The sequence below is a fragment of the Melanotaenia boesemani genome, chromosome 17 (genome assembly GCF_017639745.1).
Source record: "Melanotaenia boesemani isolate fMelBoe1 chromosome 17, fMelBoe1.pri, whole genome shotgun sequence".
Classification (NCBI taxonomy): domain Eukaryota; kingdom Metazoa; phylum Chordata; class Actinopteri; order Atheriniformes; family Melanotaeniidae; genus Melanotaenia; species Melanotaenia boesemani.
Window position 1 is genome coordinate 33,247,699 of NC_055698.1, and position 16,974 is coordinate 33,264,672.

Consider the following 16,974-nt stretch of genomic DNA (forward strand, 5'->3'; position numbering starts at 1 on the left):
TCAATTCAGTTCAATTCAATTCAATTTAGTTTAATTCAGTTCAGTTCAATTCAGTTCAGTTCAATTCAATTCAATTTAATTTAATTCAGTTCAGTTCAGTTCAGTTCAGTTCAATTCAGTTCAATTCAATTCAATTCAATTCAATTTTACTGAATTTAATTCAATTTAAACCAGTTCAGTTCAATTAAATTAAGTTTAATCCAGTTCAATTTTATTGAATTCAATTCAATTCATTTCAGATCAGATCAGATCAGATCAGTTCAATTCAATTCAGTTCAATTCAATTCAATACAATTCCGTTTATTTCAATTCAGTTCAGTTTAATTCAATTCAATTCAGTCACTTCACCACTGAGTCCAATCCAGGAACGCAGGAAGTCAGGTACTCCGGCTTCCTCCCCCTGACCACTTTATTGATGATCGTTTGCAGAAAAATTTCCAATTATTTAATCAGTCTGTTAAAATTCAGTAGCTTCTTCTGATTATTGATCATCTTGTTTTGTGCTCCATGTTGTTTAACAGTACATTATTTTATTCTGAAAGCTGCGGGCTTCATTTCCGGTTCTACTTCCTTCTTCTTTCTAACTTGACGTCGCTGATCGAAGTGAAGCGCCGCATGCCGGACAAACGGGCGGAACCATCTGCTCTGTGAGGAAGAAAACTTCTCTAACAGCCGCAAACATCCAAGAAAAGAGGCGGAACTGAAACTTTTATTCGGCAGCGGAACTTCATGAGCGGATTTATCCGCTGAGGCGGGACGTTGGGGTCGGTCTGAACCCGGTCGGACCCCCGTGGACCCCGGGATGGTTTGACCCATCAGATGATTTCCAGCAGCTGAACGCCGCCTGCAGCGATCTGACATGACAAACCAGCAGCTGAAACAGGAACATTTCAGCAAATCTGACCTTTAAACGTATTTAATTCACATAGAAAAAACATGGACTCTGTGGGCTGAATGTTTAAACTCAACTTTATTTAAACAAGTTTAACAAAGAGTAACAATTAAAAACAGAGAACATGAAGGGGCTTAATTAAAACAAAGATTAAAAATTCATACTACTTAAAGCAAATTGCAAATAGACCTAATAATAAGAATTTGATTATAATGATTTGAGTTGTTTTTGTTTTTTAGTTGTATAAACTGATTTCATGTTGTTTTTATGTTTGTGATATTGGGTTGTATTTAATTGCTTTTATTTATATTTTTCTTTATATCGTGTGTATATGGTCTCATGACTGCTCTCATTTTATTTTCTGTTGCACTTTGTGGTTGTTTTAAAGATGCGCTATAACTTTGTGATTGTAAATCTCCATGTTTCTGACTTGTTTAATGGAAGAGTGACATCTAATTTGTGCATGTCCGTCACTGTGCAGCGGCGTGCCAAAGCTGAGAAACCTTTCAGGATATCGATGGGCGTTGCAGTCGGTATCAACCAGCGGCTGTCTAAAACATGGCTGACTCAGCAAAGAAACGCAAGACATTATCAGAGGAAGAGAGGAAAAGAAAGATAGAAAGGGGCGGAGCAACAGATAAGAATCAGGATAGGACTGACTTTTACTGGCTGGAGAAATCTCAGAAAAGAGACGGGATGAAGGTGATGCCATACTGGCCCGGCCTGGACCCATAGGTGGAACAGCTGATGTAACGCAGAAAACAAAAGAGAACAAAACCAACGAACAGTGCAAAGCAACACCTGCACTTTTATTTCAGAATACAGTGTGACTGTGTAATTAAATCCAATCAAAACCAGTTGCACTGCTTTGTAAATTCAGTTCTTTATCTAAAGAAAACTAAATGTAGGGTTTAGAGTATGTATAATTCTATATATCGTGATATCTGATGCAGGTTACCACATATGTGTGTCTGTATGCATCCATCACATGGACTACAGTCCAGACACTCTCAAGTTGGGAAGGTTTCCAGTCTAGTGGAAAGAATCTTTGCTTCATATCTTGTCCTGTTGGATCCAGAAGATACGGGGTGGTTTGCAGGATGCAGGTCTGAAGATGGCCTGGTCGCTCCTGTAGGCATAGAGAAGCTGTCTCAGGTGGAGTTTAAGTCCCTCCAGGTGTAGGAGCCGGAGGACTCGAATAGCATCGGTTTCTGGAGGTTTCGGCCTGTCAGGATCTGAGCTGTAAGATGAAGCTGCTGGATGTTCACCGGCTCATGAGCTGTGGGCAGCGAAGCCTCCAGAGTATTTGTGTTGGTGTTTCGTCCTTGTTCGGTCATCAGCTGATGTTCTGGATCATGTTTGGCCTGAATTCTCTGGACAGATCACATCTTTGCTTTGGTTTGTTCATTTTACAGCAGACTCGAAGTGGCGAGAGATGAAGAACGATTGATGAAGAAAACCCTACATCTCTCCATGCTGGAAAAGGTCTCAAACACAGGTCAAACAGACGGAAACTTCCGTCTCTGGCTGCAATGATCATGTGAAACAACGTTTTCAGTCTTATTTGTTTTTGTGTGATTCATCTTCTTCACTCGGACTAAATCAAGGCAGGAATTTAACCAGTGAAGGTTCATTCATAAACCTCTGCTCCTCACCAAAAGCCAACGTGTCCACACTCGCCTGCACCTGACTGGAGGTTCAGAGCCTCTGCAACCCCCATCCCACCCCACCCTGCTGCAGCTTGGCCTCAGCATGTGTGGATCCTCCCTGTGTTTGGTGAGGGGAGCGGCTCGTTTCTTATAAACTGCTCCTCGTTCTGCACAATGAGGCGGTTTTACAGGGCGAGTGCACATATTTGGAGCGCTGAAGTCAGAGTCTGGATATAACCACAGCTGCTGCAGTTGGTGCATCTATCAGCTGCAGAGCCACAAAGAATCTCCAGCTTCAGCTCCCACCTTCTGATAATGAGAACAGCGGCTTTCCATGTTGTTTCTGAGCTTCACGAACCAGATTTCCACAGCAACAGCTGCTGAACACAAAATGCCACATCAGGGTGAGGCGGGGAAAAGACGTAGAGAAGCAGCAGAGTTCACCCTCAGAGACAGCTGGACCTCCTCCGGAGTCATAAATAAACCTGGTTCCAGCTTTTGTGCTGAGTTCAGTTAACAGAAAGAAATTAATTTTTAATTAAAAATCTGCTGAGGGAAACTGTTAACCTGCAGCCACCAGCAGCAGTGATGTGTTTAAGGTCCCCACCAAATGTCTGCTGGAGACAGATATTTATTTAGCGGGTCATGTGTGCTCCTGGACATTAGGGAGGGCGACCCCCTCCAGAAAATCCCCAGTCTGCTATGATTGGTTGTTTGCGGGCAGCTGGTCAAGCCCCACCCACTCATCTGAATTACTTTATATAAACGTTAAATTGAAGAGTTTCATTGAACACACGAGTCTCCAACATGTTTTATTGTTTTCAGGAGTGTTTAATAGTTTCTGAGACCTTTTGCATCATGTTATGGTAAAAACTGCTCAAAACCCCGTAGTACACCATCTGATGCTTCTTGTCTGCCCCCCAATGGACACTTTTTGCACTGCAGCAATTTTGACATCACAGGAAAAAATAATTAACAAAAACGGTAAAAATACAAAAATTATTTTAAATTTTTTTTACGTTTTGTTAAAGGATCAAATAAAGACTCCAGATAAAAAAAAATTTAATTTATCCCCATTTGGGGAGGGGGGGGCTTTAAAGGATTAAATGTGTAATACATACTTTTCTGAGCTCTGTGTATCTCATTGATATCACAGTAAGATGTATTCTTCTTTTTCTTCCAGGATGCTGCTGGACGCTGAGTCGAAAGACGGGATGAAGATGATGCTGGATTAGCCGCCATTACGGGAGATCTCAACAACCTCTGACTCCTCCACGTTCTTCTCCTTCTTCTTCTTCTGTATTAATAATTACTTTATTCTGAGGTCATAAAAACATAATTTATTCAACAATATAATCTTTTTTCTATCAGAACTTTGTTTTTTATCAGACTTTGTTATATAGGTTGAGCCAGTGATGAGTCCAGGACAGCAACAGATTCAGATGATGGATCCATCATTTCATCCCGACACAGCGACACTCGATAAGCTGATTGATGAGCAGCCTCGTGTCCACTCAGCCACGCCGCCAAGTCTCGTCCTGCCCTGCAGCAGCTGGTGGACTGTGTCCTCCCAGCTGTTTCTGGACCAGCTGTTTCTAGACCAGCTGTTTCTAGACCAGCTGTTTCTGGACCAGCTGTTTCTAGACCAGCTGTTTCTAGACCAGCTTTTTCTAGACCAGCTGTTTCTAGACCAGCTGTTTCTGGACCAGCTGTTTCTAGGCCAGCTGTTTCCATGCCAGCTGTTTCTAGGCCAGCTGTTTCTAGACTAGCTGTTTCTAGACTAGCTGTTTCTGGACCAGCTGTTTCTGGACCAGCTGTTTCTAGGCCAGCTGTTTCCATACCAGCTGTTTCTAGGCCAGCTGTTTCTGGACCAGCTGTTTCTAGACCAGCTGTTTCTGGACCAGCTGTTTCTAGACCAGCTTTTTCTAGACCAGCTGTTTCTAGGCCAGCTGTTTCCATACCAGCTGTTTCTAGACCAGCTGTTTCTGGACCAGCTGTTTCTAGGCCAGCTGTTTCCATGCCAGCTGTTTCTAGGCCAGCTGTTTCTAGACTAGCTGTTTCTAGACTAGCTGTTTCTAGACTAGCTGTTTCTGGACCAGCTGTTTCTAGACTAGCTGTTTCTAGACTAGCTGTTTCTAGACTAGCTGTTTCTGGACCAGCTGTTTCTGGACCAGCTGTTTCTAGGCCAGCTGTTTCCATACCAGCTGTTTCTAGGCCAGCTGTTTCTGGACCAGCTGTTTCTAGACCAGCTGTTTCTAGACTAGCTGTTTCTAGACTAGCTGTTTCTGGACCAGCTGTTTCTGGACCAGCTGTTTCTAGGCCAGCTGTTTCCATACCAGCTGTTTCTAGGCCAGCTGTTTCTGGACCAGCTGTTTCTAGACCAGCTGTTTCTGGACCAGCTGTTTCTAGACCAGCTTTTTCTAGACCAGCTGTTTCTAGGCCAGCTGTTTCCATACCAGCTGTTTCTAGGCCAGCTGTTTCTAGACCAGCTGTTTCTGGACCAGCTGTTTCTAGGCCAGCTGTTTCCATACCAGCTATTTCTAGGCCAGCTGTTTCTAGACCAGCTGTTTCTGGACCAGCTGTTTCTAGGCCAGCTGTTTCCATACCAGCTGTTTCTAGGCCAGCTGTTTCCATACCAGCTGTTTCTAGGCCAGCTGTTTCTAGACCAGCTGTTCTTGGATCAGCTGTTTCTAGACCAGCCCCTGCTGCTCGTCTCATCATCATCATCTCACCATCACAGCAGAAACCTGCAGCTTCATCACCAAACTCATTCATTTGGGGAACATCTGCAAACTCTCGTCTCTGACTGGCTGACATGAGGACACAGACAACACGGTGGTGAAATGTTATGTTCAGAAATATTGTTTTAACTGCAGTGATGAAATAATGAAGTAAAAACCCAGAAGCTCCAGCTGGTCCTGGGTCAGCAGGTACCAGGTTGTCTGATGCTAGGTCTGCAGGCTGGTCATCTGAACGTGGAGCTGCTGCAAACCTCCACCTGAGATCTGCTCTCCTTCTCCACCTGAGGGAGCACGTTGTCTTCTTTCAGGACAGAACCAGGTCAAACAGCAGTCACATGACCTCCTGATTCTAGTGTCTGATCTACATCTTCACGTTATTTGAACATTTCTCCAGATTTAACACTGAACAAATTGCTTTAAAGCAAAAGAATTACCTCAGATGTAAACGGTCAAATTTTATTCCAGCAGTGTGAGAAACTCAGTTTAATTTTAAAGGAAACCAGCTTGAAAAAACAGGTAGCAGCTGGCATGCGACCCTTCATAGTCATATAAATCCAAGCAGTTCGCATGGCAACCTTAAAAAACTGTGATATAACGTGAGGTCCTATCGCGAGACTTGACCGCCATCTACCGGTGGAATCGGAGCGGAACATCTGTGAACGCGCCACTCGCCGCCGCCTGTGTTGTTTCCAGAGAGCTCCATCCATCATGGCGATGCACGCCAAAGCGACCCCGCCACAAATCCCAGACACCCGCCGGGAGCTGGCGGAACTGGTGAAGAGGAAACAGGAGCTCGCTGTAAGTGGGGAATAAAAACGGGTCTGAAAACGTTATCATTTAATTTAAACGGTTAACGGGGAGTTGGTTCCTGCTGAGCGGGGCCTAAATGCTAAGCTAACGCTAGCTACCACTTTCTGTAGCCGGTAGCTAATGCTAATACAGCTAGCATGCTACATTCTTTGTTATTACTTTAAAATGACAGCTTATGCAGTGTTTGGTTTAAAAAATCCAAACACAGTGATCTTAAAGTGCTTTGTTTGAATCCCCCCTCCCCACGTTATGTTCAACAAACATTTATTTATTTATTATAAATCGGCTAGCTTAACTAAAATAGCTTGGCAACGGACTGTTGACCAAATTCTCGCGATATTTTCAACGGGAGACATGTACGACATATCCTTTAAGTCATATTTCCCAAGGGCCTTTTCCCTCCTATTAACTTTAAAACATACAGTCATATGCAGAACGACTAAATGACAGGGATATATAGGCGCCAATAATAATAAAAATGTAATAAGAAAAATAATAATAATGTAATAATAATTTATTATTGTTATTATTATAATTTTTATTATTCTGCAATGAACTGGTGACCTGTCCAGGTGTACCTGCCTCTCGCCATATAATTGATGGGATAGACTCCAGCCTTCCTGCACCCTGAATTGCGGTATAGAAAATGAATGAATGAATCAACCAAATCTGGTTCCTGTTAAAATTTCCAAACAAAGAAGACCAAAAACATCTCCCAGAAGACAAAGTTAGTGTCTGTATACTCTGACCAATTTACTGGAACATTTCTTTTAAGTGATATCAACTTCATCAATCAGTATGCTGTTAAGTGTGTCACTGATTAAAATATCAGCTGTTGTCCATTGGAAGAGTTGCAGCGCGCCCCTGCGTTATTCCCTGGGAGTTACTGGAAGGTTAAACTAGGGCTGGCCTTTTGTCCTAAAATAAAGTCTTTTTTTAAACCCAATCCGATTTCCACTTTTAAAAGTTTTTCATTTATTTATTTTTTTTTCTTTCTTAAAAACATATTAAAGTTATTAAAACAAGCTTAAACTTAAAGCTTTTGCATGTAAAATGTGTTCTACACTGTAAACGGCTTCGTATCCTGCAGAGAGATGGAAGACATCTGCTTCCGTTGTCTCTCTCCATCTGGATCCTTATCCTATGGATCCACTGCAGGAATGATTCCCTGGTGTCGGTCGTCTCCTAGCGAGAGTTTGTGGGCTGAAGGTGTCTTCTACATGTCGCAGTGAGCAGCGTTTCTCACTGCGTTTATATGTGCAGCTACATTCAGGCCTGAGTGACGTCTCTCTTCACTGTGAAACTTGGTGTTTTCAGACAAACCTGTTCTGGTGCAGAGGAGGGCTGAGCCGCTAGCTGTGGAAGCCCAAGCAGATGCAAGATTAAATAAATCCAGATTTTCATGAAAATTGTGATAAACGGAAAATTAAATTAATCGATTTTAGCGATTAATCGCCCAGCCCTAAGTTAAACTTAACCCCTCCTTTACACCGGGTGTGTGTGCGTGGCGCAGCAGTCCACACCGGTAGCGTGTCAGGTGTGGAGCGCCCGCGAGTGCGGTCCACCGAGCAGTGTCCACGAGATCATGAAGTCACAGGAGGATAAACGTCTTGTCATCCATGATGACAAAAAAAGGAACACTGAGACCACCTGACCGGCTAAACACGTCATGTCTTCATGGTTCAGCAGCGCAAATCTGCATGGGGCTTTTATTTTGAAAAATGCTGGAAGCTTTTACACTGCCCCCGTTTCTGATTTCCTGCGTGCTCCTATCTAAACTGTGGAAATTGAAGCATTCTGGGTGCATGAAGCATCAAAAACAGACTCGGCGTGTTCTGATACGCACTGAGGCGCCTGGTGGGAATCAAACCGTTGACTAAAACGGCTGGAACAGCAGTGGAGGCCTTAACGCGGCACACACGCACCTGGTGGATAGGAGTGGTGATCCAGGTCTACGTCAGGAGATTTCCATCAGCTGTTTCACAGATATAATCCTATTTTCCAGCCAGTTCTTAAAAGAAGTGCCTTATAAGGAATATTCTAGTTGTTCCCGATTTTCCCGATGTAGCGTGGCGTTGGAGAGAAGCTGTGTTTGTAAACTAGTTTCCATGCTAGCAAAGCTTGTTGATGAAAACCAGATAGTGAACAGGTAACTTCAGTTTTGAAGTCACATTTTAATAAGAAGTTAGGTCCACCCATCAAACTGAAGAAGAGGTTTGGTCAAAGTTCAGAACTGATCTTTTCTCTTTAATACGTTGGTTAGTCATCTCACTTTAAAGCACTCATTCATCATTTCAACACTTCAGACTTCCAAACCACCGTATTTTTTTCCATGTTTCCCAAACTCTTTATTAAACGATTTTCCAACGTCACAGGAGACGCTGGTGAACCTGGAGAGGCAGATTTATGCGTTTGAGGGCAGCTACCTGGAAGACACTCAGATGTACGGCAACATCATCAGAGGGTGGGACCGGTACCTCACCAACCAGAAGTAAGTTCGCTGGAAATGTCACAACTGGTGAAAATGGGGTGAACGCTGGGAGAGGAGCTTTACGGGGATCCACTTTATATTTTCAGATAGAAAATGTCAGTCTCTACGTTTTTATTGTTTCTGTTTAAATTCCCATTTTTTCAGTCTTTATCTTTATATTGTTACATCTCCAGTCTTTTATTCGGAGCAAATGATGCATTTAATTCCCCGTTTTTTAAGAATTATTTGCCAGCAGAAACCTTTGAATCCTTTTATTATTATTTTTGCCCTTTGCGTCATTAGACAGCAGGACAAGGAGTTGGTCTCAGAATGGTGAGACTTTAAATGAGGTGAGGTGGAAATCTGAAGCTGTTTCTGTTTTCTAATCATCAGGAACTCCAACAGTAAGACTGACAGAAGGAACCGCAAATTCAAAGAAGCAGAGCGTTTATTCAGCAAGTCGTCCGTCACATCTGTTGCAGTAAGTCGTCTCTCGTTGTTCTTAGCCGTTTGTCTGTATACCTACCTGCTACCTGCTCACATACCTGCTGCGTTGTGATTGGCAGGCGGTGTGCGCGCTCGGAGGGATACCGGACCACATGAATGACAAGCGTGAGTTGTTCTCTGGGTCGGCAGCACTGGTGGATCTGGTCTCTCGTGGTCCCTCCTGGTCCTGAGTGTGTTCTGTTTGGATCTCCACAGGTGAGGCCGGCAGCGGCACAGAAAGCGACACGTCTCCGGATCTTCAGAACCAAGAAAACGAGCCCAGCCAGGAGGACACGGAGGACGTGGACTCGACGCTGCAGGACCTGAAGCCACAGAAGGCTGCCTCCTCCTCCTCCTCAGGCAGCCATCATGGGAGCCACAAGAAGAGGAAGAACAAGAACAGACACAGGTACCAAAGCCAGATACATGAAAACATGCTGCAGCAGCTTCAGCCTGGTCTGTAGTTACGAACTCTTTACAAGCGCACGGTTACACAGGAAATTCATGCGATTTAATCAGAAGTAAACCATGTCTTGAACTCTTTCCACTGACCACATGTCTAAGTGTTCTTGGGCAAAATACTGTGGAGAAATGAGCAGAAACTCTGAAGTGGACAGAGCTGCTCGCTTACATTCACATGTAGCTGTGTTTGGTCTGGATGCCGATGCGTGGTAGAGTCTTTTAGCTGAGTTCTCATGTCGTGTTGCTAGGCTACATGTTAGCATTGCTGCTTCCTGCTGTCTGCAGACATCTGCTGGACTGAAGGATCTCATCAAGAAGAGGTTAAAATGAGAAATTATTAATAATTTACAGTCTTCTTCCAGAGGCTGGTGTCTGCTGCAGGAATGACCTTCTGGACCTGAAGAAGCCTCTGACTGAACACTATGTTGTTTCCTCGCTGTGTAGAGGATTTGAAGAATCATCAATCATGTCCAGCAGGTTGTGCAGCATTCTTCTGTGGACAATCAGCTCCAGGATCCAGATCAGTCACTAGAACAGAACCAGAACTTTGTTCAGTGTCTTTAAGTGTCTGGTTCTGCTGCCCCAGCAGATGTTTGAACTCTCCACCTCAGACTGATAGAAGATGAAACATGTTGGTTCAGACATTGAGGATCTCAGCTTCCTCCAGAGGTCTGTTCTTGCTTCAAGATGCTTCTGTGTTGCGTTTCCAGTCCAGCCGATTGTCCAGCTGAGCTCTGAGGTCCTGGTATTCCTCCACCACCTCCACCTCTTCTCCCAGGATGTAAACAGTGCTTGTTTGTGTTCAGGATGAGCTGATTGTTTCTGCTCCATCACAAACTGATGGACCAGTTCTCTGTACTCAGCTTCTGCACTGATACTCCACACAGCTGCAGAGTAATCAGAGTATTTCTGCAGATGACCAAACTTTCTTGAACCAACAAAAACAAACGTAAGAGCTAAAGAAGAAATAAACTCACCACAGAGGTACACTACGTTGGTGTACGGCGTTACTTCTGATAGCTGGGTTAGCTTACAGCGTCACAGTCCAGCCACGTTTACGTCCATAACAAGTTCAGATGTTTTACAGACCTTAAAGTAGTCGTTGTCTTTGCCACTTTTTACTGGTGCTGTGCTTCTTACTGCATCGTCTTACTATATTTTAACTCTGTGGAAAACGCTTTACACCGTCATTTTTTACACCGAGATACAGCCCTTTCAAAATAAAACATTTCTGAGTTTACAGGAAGTTCCAAAATAAAATTCTGTGAACAATACCGTCACAATTTAAGATAAAATTCTTTTAAATTGTGAATTCAGGTTAGCCACCTTTACAGATAGTGTGATGAGATGATGATGATGAGGTGATGAAGTCAGGTCAGTTTTAACTCTCAGGTCGGTGAACTAACAGCTGCTGCTCTCTTCCTCCCCATAACGCTGCTCCCTCAGCCCTTCAGCCATGTTTGATTATGACTTTGAGTAAGTCTGAATTTTACTTCCTGTTCCTGTGGCGTCCACATCCTGCCTGCTGCAAACTCACCCTCCACCCCCTGCTTTCTCCTGCCCTGAAGCTGGGCTGGATTTCTGCATGTCGTTCTCAGGCTGCATGACACATCCACATCTCTGAGCTCCATCACTTTCTCCTGCTTGCTGTAAATGTTTATTTTCGTCACGGTTTTCTACCTCAGATTCATTTCAGCTCCAGTAACTAACACGTTGCTGGTTGTTTGTCAGGTAACGGGTGTGTGCAGCTTCTTTTTGTTTTGTTTTTTAGGCTTGTTCTTGGTTGAGTAGTGGCTCTGCTTCTCAGCACCAAATTTCAGGGTTAAATATCTAATTCATCTTCACTTTGTCTCAGGTTTGACATGAAGGTGAACAAGAAACCCCGAGCTGTAAGTCCACTTCTTTACCGTCCAGTCTTCAGCTAAACCATCTGTTTCCAGACAAACACGACGAAGCTCTGAGGTGATTTTCTGTTTGTCCTGCAGGATTATTCCACCTGAAGAACCCCGAGGACTCAGACCTCTCTGGACTCCGTTTGCCTTTCTGTTGTCATGTTCCACCTGTCCTATGTGTATTACTGAGACATTCCCCTCGACACCCACCTTCGGTTCTGGTTCTCGACACCCACCTTCGGTTCTGGTTCTCGACACCCACCTTCGGTTCTGGTTCTGACCGGATCAGCACACCTGCGGCCTGATTGGCTGAAGCGACACATCTTGTAAAGCGTGAAAACTGAACTGTATTTATTGTGTAGCTGATTTTCATGTTTCCCGTGGAAAGGAAGTTTTTGTTAAGCGTGGTTGGATCCTTTTATGACGCTTTGTTTTACAGAAAACTAATAAAATGGCCTGACGTTGACGTGCTTGTTTGTTGACGGGTTCCTGTCAGCTGACATGTTGTTCTTCTGTCAGTCACCGGCCAATCACAGACAGGCTTCCCACACATTTCTGTAAGGACTCCTTTTTGTTTGTAAGAGCTCAGATATGATCAGTGTTTATGTAACTGCCTCAGAAAACAGCCGGCACATTCTCTCCTGTCGGCAGCTATCAGGGAAGTATTTAAGGAACCAGTGTGATCCGACAGACGGAGCCGTTTCTGGGTTTTTCAGCTGAAAACGCCAAACGTCTTTCTGTAATAATCATGTTCAACGTCTTCATGCAGCAGCCCAGTTTTTACACCAGGTGGCGCCAGACGAGACGTTCCACCATAGAAGACATTCATTTTTTATTTACTTTTCTTTTTCGTTGGGCGTTGGCAGCGAAGTATATCTACTAAAAATAACCCTTTTTAAAGGAATGTCAGTGCGTTACAGATGCTCACAGATCCTGATATTTATAAAATTGTCAGAAATGAGAAAACATGCACATTTAACCCTGGCTGCATATTATGGACTGTTTTGTCCTTTCAGGTCATTTTTCTTTCAGTTTCTGGCCTCCAGTCTGGTTTCTACATATGGGATGATATTTTTAATAAGAAATTCTCTTAGAAAATATTGAAAATTTGAAATTCCAGCATCTATTTTTCAAGACATAAAACTATAAAAACATTTTTTTAACTCAAACCTTTAAACTCCGGTTCTGATCAAAATGACCAAATATATAATTATTCATATCGTTTTTATTCTTTAAATGCCTTTTTTTCCATGAAAACTGCCGCGTCATCAGAGTCAAAATAATTTGAGGAATTGCATATTTGGGTGTTTTGATTTGGACTGAAGTCGAAGAGATTTGAACAAAAAAAAAGTGAAAAATGTCATGTAAGGTTTTTATAGCAGTTTTTGTGAGAAGACTTTTTTGTCCTCTAAGGGCTCGAACAGGTATGAAGTTGAAGCGACCCTGAAGGGTTAAAAGCTGAACTCAGCAAATGGATTTCAGAGCAGCATTTTACAGAAAAGTTGCATTTCTGTTTGATTAAATGTTTGTCTGAAAATACCAAGTCAGACATTCGGGAGAAGAAAACCAGTAATAGTATTTTGTTTTCAGTCTCTTGGATATCTACCTCCACCCGTCTCCACCCACCCCTGCATCTCTGCTGCTAGCGTCATAGCATCGGTTATAAAGTTCACTGAATGAGCTGATGATGTGCAACGGACAGGACTAAAAAACACCAACCAATCGTTTTAACCGGCCCCCTTCTAAATGATTGGTTGGTGATATGTCTATCAAATTCAGCTACCATTTGCCCCGCCCCCTTCATCCCCTCTTCATTTACGAATCATGTGTTTTAAGCTTGGAGCAGCGAGAGCCAGAGCTTGGCTAGTTTCCTACGTCACGATAAACACTTAAACGTCATTACGGCAGAGAAGACGCCAGAGAAGGGCACTGATTAAAAGAAGGGAACCAATTAAAAGAAAGGAACCAATTAACAGAAGGGAACCGTTTAAAAGAAGGAAACCGATTAGAAGAAGGGAAACTTTTAAAAGAAGGTAAACGTTTAAAAGAAGGGAAACGTTTAAAAGAAGGAAACCGATTAAAAGAAGGAAACCGATTAAAAGAAGGGAACCGACTAAAAGAAGGGAAACGTTTAAAAGAAGGGAAACGTTTAAAAGAAGGAAACCGATTAAAAGAAGGGAACCGTTTAAAAGAAGGGAACCGATTAAAAGAAGGAAACCGATTAAAAGAAGGGAACCGACTAAAAGAAGGGAAACGTTTAAAAGAAGGGAAACGTTTAAAAGAAGGGAACCGATTAAAAGAAGGGAACCGTTTAAAAGAAGGGAACCGACTAAAAGAAGGGAACCGACTAAAAGAAGGGAAACGTTTAAAAGAAGGAAACCGTTTAAAAGAAGGGAACCGATTAAAAGAAAGGAACCGATTAAGAGAAGGAAACCGATTAAAAGAAGGGAACCGACTAAAAGAAGGGAAACGTTTAAAAGAAGGAAACCGATTAAAAGAAGGAAACCGATTAAGAGAAGGAAACCGATTAAGAGAAGGGAACCGTTTAAAAGAAGGGAACCGATTAAAAGAACGGAACCGATTAGAGAAGGGAACCGTTTAAAAGAAGGGAACCGTTTAAAAGAAGGGAACCGATTAAAAGAAAGGAACCGATTAAGAGAAGGGAACCGATTAAAAGAAAGAAACCGATTAAGAGAAGGGAACCGATTAAAAGAAGGAAACCGATTAAAAGAAAGGAACCGATTAAGAGAAGGGAACCGATTAAAAGAAGGGAACCGATTAAAAGAAAGGAACCGATTAAGAGAAGGGAACCGTTTAAAAGAAGGGAACCGATTAAAAGAACGGAACCGATTAAAAGAAGGGAACCGTTTAAAAGAAGGGAACCGATTAAAAGAAAGGAACCGACTAAAAGAAGGGAACCGTTTAAAAGAAGGGAACCGATTAAAAGAAAGGAACCGATTAAGAGAAGGGAACCGATTAAAAGAAGGAAACCGATTAAAAGAAAGGAACCGATTAAGAGAAGGGAACCGATTAAAAGAAAGGAACCGATTAAAAGAAAGGAACCGATTAAGAGAAGGGAACCGATTAAAAGAAGGGAACCGTTTAAAAGAAAGGAACCGATTAAGAGAAGGGAACCGTTTAAAAGAAGGGAACCGATTAAAAGAAAGGAACCGATTAAGAGAAGGGAACCGATTAAAAGAAGGGAACCGATTAAAAGAACGGAACCGATTAGAGAAGGGAACCCACTAAAAGAAGGGAACCGTTTAAAAGAAGGGAACCGATTAAAAGAAAGGAACCGATTAAGAGAAGGGAACCGATTAAGAGAAGGGAACCGATTAAAAGAAGGAAACCGATTAAAAGAAAGGAACCGATTAAGAGAAGGGAACCGTTTAAAAGAAGGGAACCGATTAAAAGAAAGGAACCGATTAAGAGAAGGGAACCGATTAAAAGAAGGGAACCGTTTAAAAGAAAGGAACCGATTAAGAGAAGGGAACCGTTTAAAAGAAGGGAACCGATTAAAAGAACGGAACCGATTAGAGAAGGGAACCGACTAAAAGAAGGGAACCGTTTAAAAGAAGGGAACCGATTAAAAGAAAGGAACCGATTAAGAGAAGGGAACCGATTAAGAGAAGGGAACCGATTAAAAGAAGGAAACCGATTAAAAGAAAGGAACCGATTAAGAGAAGGGAACCGTTTAAAAGAAGGAAACCGATTAAAAGAAAGGAACCGATTAAGAGAAGGGAACCGATTAAAAGAAGGGAACCGTTTAAAAGAAAGGAACCGATTAAGAGAAGGGAACCGTTTAAAAGAAGGGAACCGATTAAAAGAACGGAACCGATTAGAGAAGGGAACCGACTAAAAGAAGGGAACCGTTTACAAGAAGGGAACCGATTAAAAGAAAGGAACCGATTAAGAGAAGGGAACCGATTAAGAGAAGGGAACCGATTAAGAGAAGGGAACCGATTACAAGAAGGAAACCGATTAAAAGAAAGGAACCGATTAAGAGAAGGGAACCGTTTAAAAGAAGGGAACCGATTAAAAGAAAGGAACCGATTAAGAGAAGGGAACCGATTAAAAGAAGGGAACCGTTTAAAAGAAAGGAACCGATTAAGAGAAGGGAACCGTTTAAAAGAAAGGAACCAATTAAGAGAAGGGAACCGTTTAAAAGAAAGGAACCGATTAAGAGAAGGGAACCGTTTAAAAGAAAGGAACCAATTAAGAGAAGGGAACCGATTAAAAGAAAGGAACCGATTAGAGAAGGGAACCGACTAAAAGAAGGGAACCGTTTAAAAGAAGGGAACCGATTAAAAGAAAGGAACCGATTAAGAGAAGGGAACCGATTAAGAGAAGGGAACCGATTAAGAGAAGGAAACCGATTAAAAGAAAGGAACCGATTAAGAGAAAGGAACCGATTAAGAGAAGGGAACCGACTAAAAGAAGGAAACCGATTAAAAGAAAGGAACCATTTAAAAGAAGGGAAACGTTTAAAAGAAGGGAAACGTTTAAAAGAAGGGAACTGATTAAGAGAAGGGAACCGATTAAAAGAAAGGAACCGATTAAGAGAAGGGAACCGATTAAGAGAAGGGAACCGATTAAGAGAAGGGCTCAGAAGACACAAATAAGTAACTGTAAAATTGTTATAAATATATATCAAAAGAAATGGTTAAAAACTTGACTTATTTTTCTCCAGAAATGTCGTGTTGTCCATGTTTTTTAAATGTATCGATCATTAGATGGAAGTACTTGTACTTCTTTACAGTAAAACTTTTTTCATAGTTTCTTATGCTGTTATTAAACGGGTCTGGTCCATCCGGAAACCAGAATGTTCTGGATGTGGAACCTGAGTTTGACCCCTCTGGTCTAATCCCAGTTAGTCTCCTTCTCCTTCCCAGCGAGGATCTCCGCAGCTTCTTCCTCTGATGCATGTGTGGATGCTTCATGAGGTTTTCTTCCCCAGAGTGTGTGAGTCATGGTCGATGGCAGATCATCATGTTTGCCGACATTCTGCACATTTTTCTCCTCCCACGTCCTCCGTCCACCACCAGGACCAGGTTTCATGTCGGCTCATGACACAAACTCATCAAAACACTCCCAACGAAGTAACGTGAGCCGGCTGGAAACAGTTTAACTCTGGAGGGGGGCTGTCTGAGTAATGAGCCATGAATGCATGACGTGTTAACCACCAAACAGCAAACTTCATTTCCTGCCATTCAGGAGATGTTCTGGGAAGAGCTGACCAAGGCGAAGCTGCTGGAGGGACAACAGGATTCCTGGAGTTTGAGTTTTACCGGAGATGTTAAAAAACAAGAGGCCGTGGTTAGTTTCAGGCTAGAAACGGGATTTTAACAAATCAACTGCAGGGATGAAAGACAACCTGAACAGGACAGGTGGAGTCTCCTCAGTGCTGCTCCATGATGTGAAATCTGGAATGTTTGCTAAGCAGCTTCAGTCCCAATCTTCCTCCCCCCTCCTCCTCCTCCTGGGACCAAACAAGGCCGTTCTCCTACATCCTCGAGGCCAAGGTCAGACATATTTCAGGAAGAGTCATGGGAAAGGCTCCGGCATCACATGA

The 16,974-nt window shown here is 42.7% G+C and overlaps 1 protein-coding gene across 2 annotated transcripts; it reads left to right on the forward strand.

Moving 5' to 3' along the window:
- Positions 1-5,901: 5,901 nt before the first annotated feature.
- Positions 5,902-11,868, forward strand: meaf6 (MYST/Esa1-associated factor 6). Of its 2 annotated transcripts, XM_041967224.1 has the most exons (8): positions 5,902-6,080; positions 8,468-8,583; positions 8,956-9,043; positions 9,129-9,174; positions 9,265-9,457; positions 10,957-10,986; positions 11,366-11,399; positions 11,496-11,868. In XM_041967224.1, exons 1-8 carry the CDS (start codon positions 5,991-5,993, stop codon positions 11,508-11,510), a joined length of 612 nt encoding a protein of 203 aa, XP_041823158.1. In that variant the 5' UTR covers positions 5,902-5,990; the 3' UTR covers positions 11,511-11,868. The 2 variants fall into 2 exon arrangements, with proteins under 2 accessions (XP_041823158.1, XP_041823159.1); XM_041967225.1 differs by lacking the exon at positions 10,957-10,986 and having other exon boundaries at positions 5,904-6,080.
- The last annotated feature ends 5,106 nt before the right edge of the window (positions 11,869-16,974 follow it).

Bases quoted from the DNA above. Each gene is read 5' to 3' on its own strand.
- meaf6 (XM_041967224.1), top strand. From the start codon at position 5,991: ATGGCGATGCACGCCAAAGCGACCCCGCCACAAATCCCAGACACCCGC. The intron at 9,044-9,128 runs GTAAGTCGTCTC...TGTGATTGGCAG, and splicing joins CGTCCGTCACATCTGTTGCA to GCGGTGTGCGCGCTCGGAGG. The intron at 10,987-11,365 runs GTAAGTCTGAAT...ACTTTGTCTCAG, and splicing joins ATGTTTGATTATGACTTTGA to GTTTGACATGAAGGTGAACA.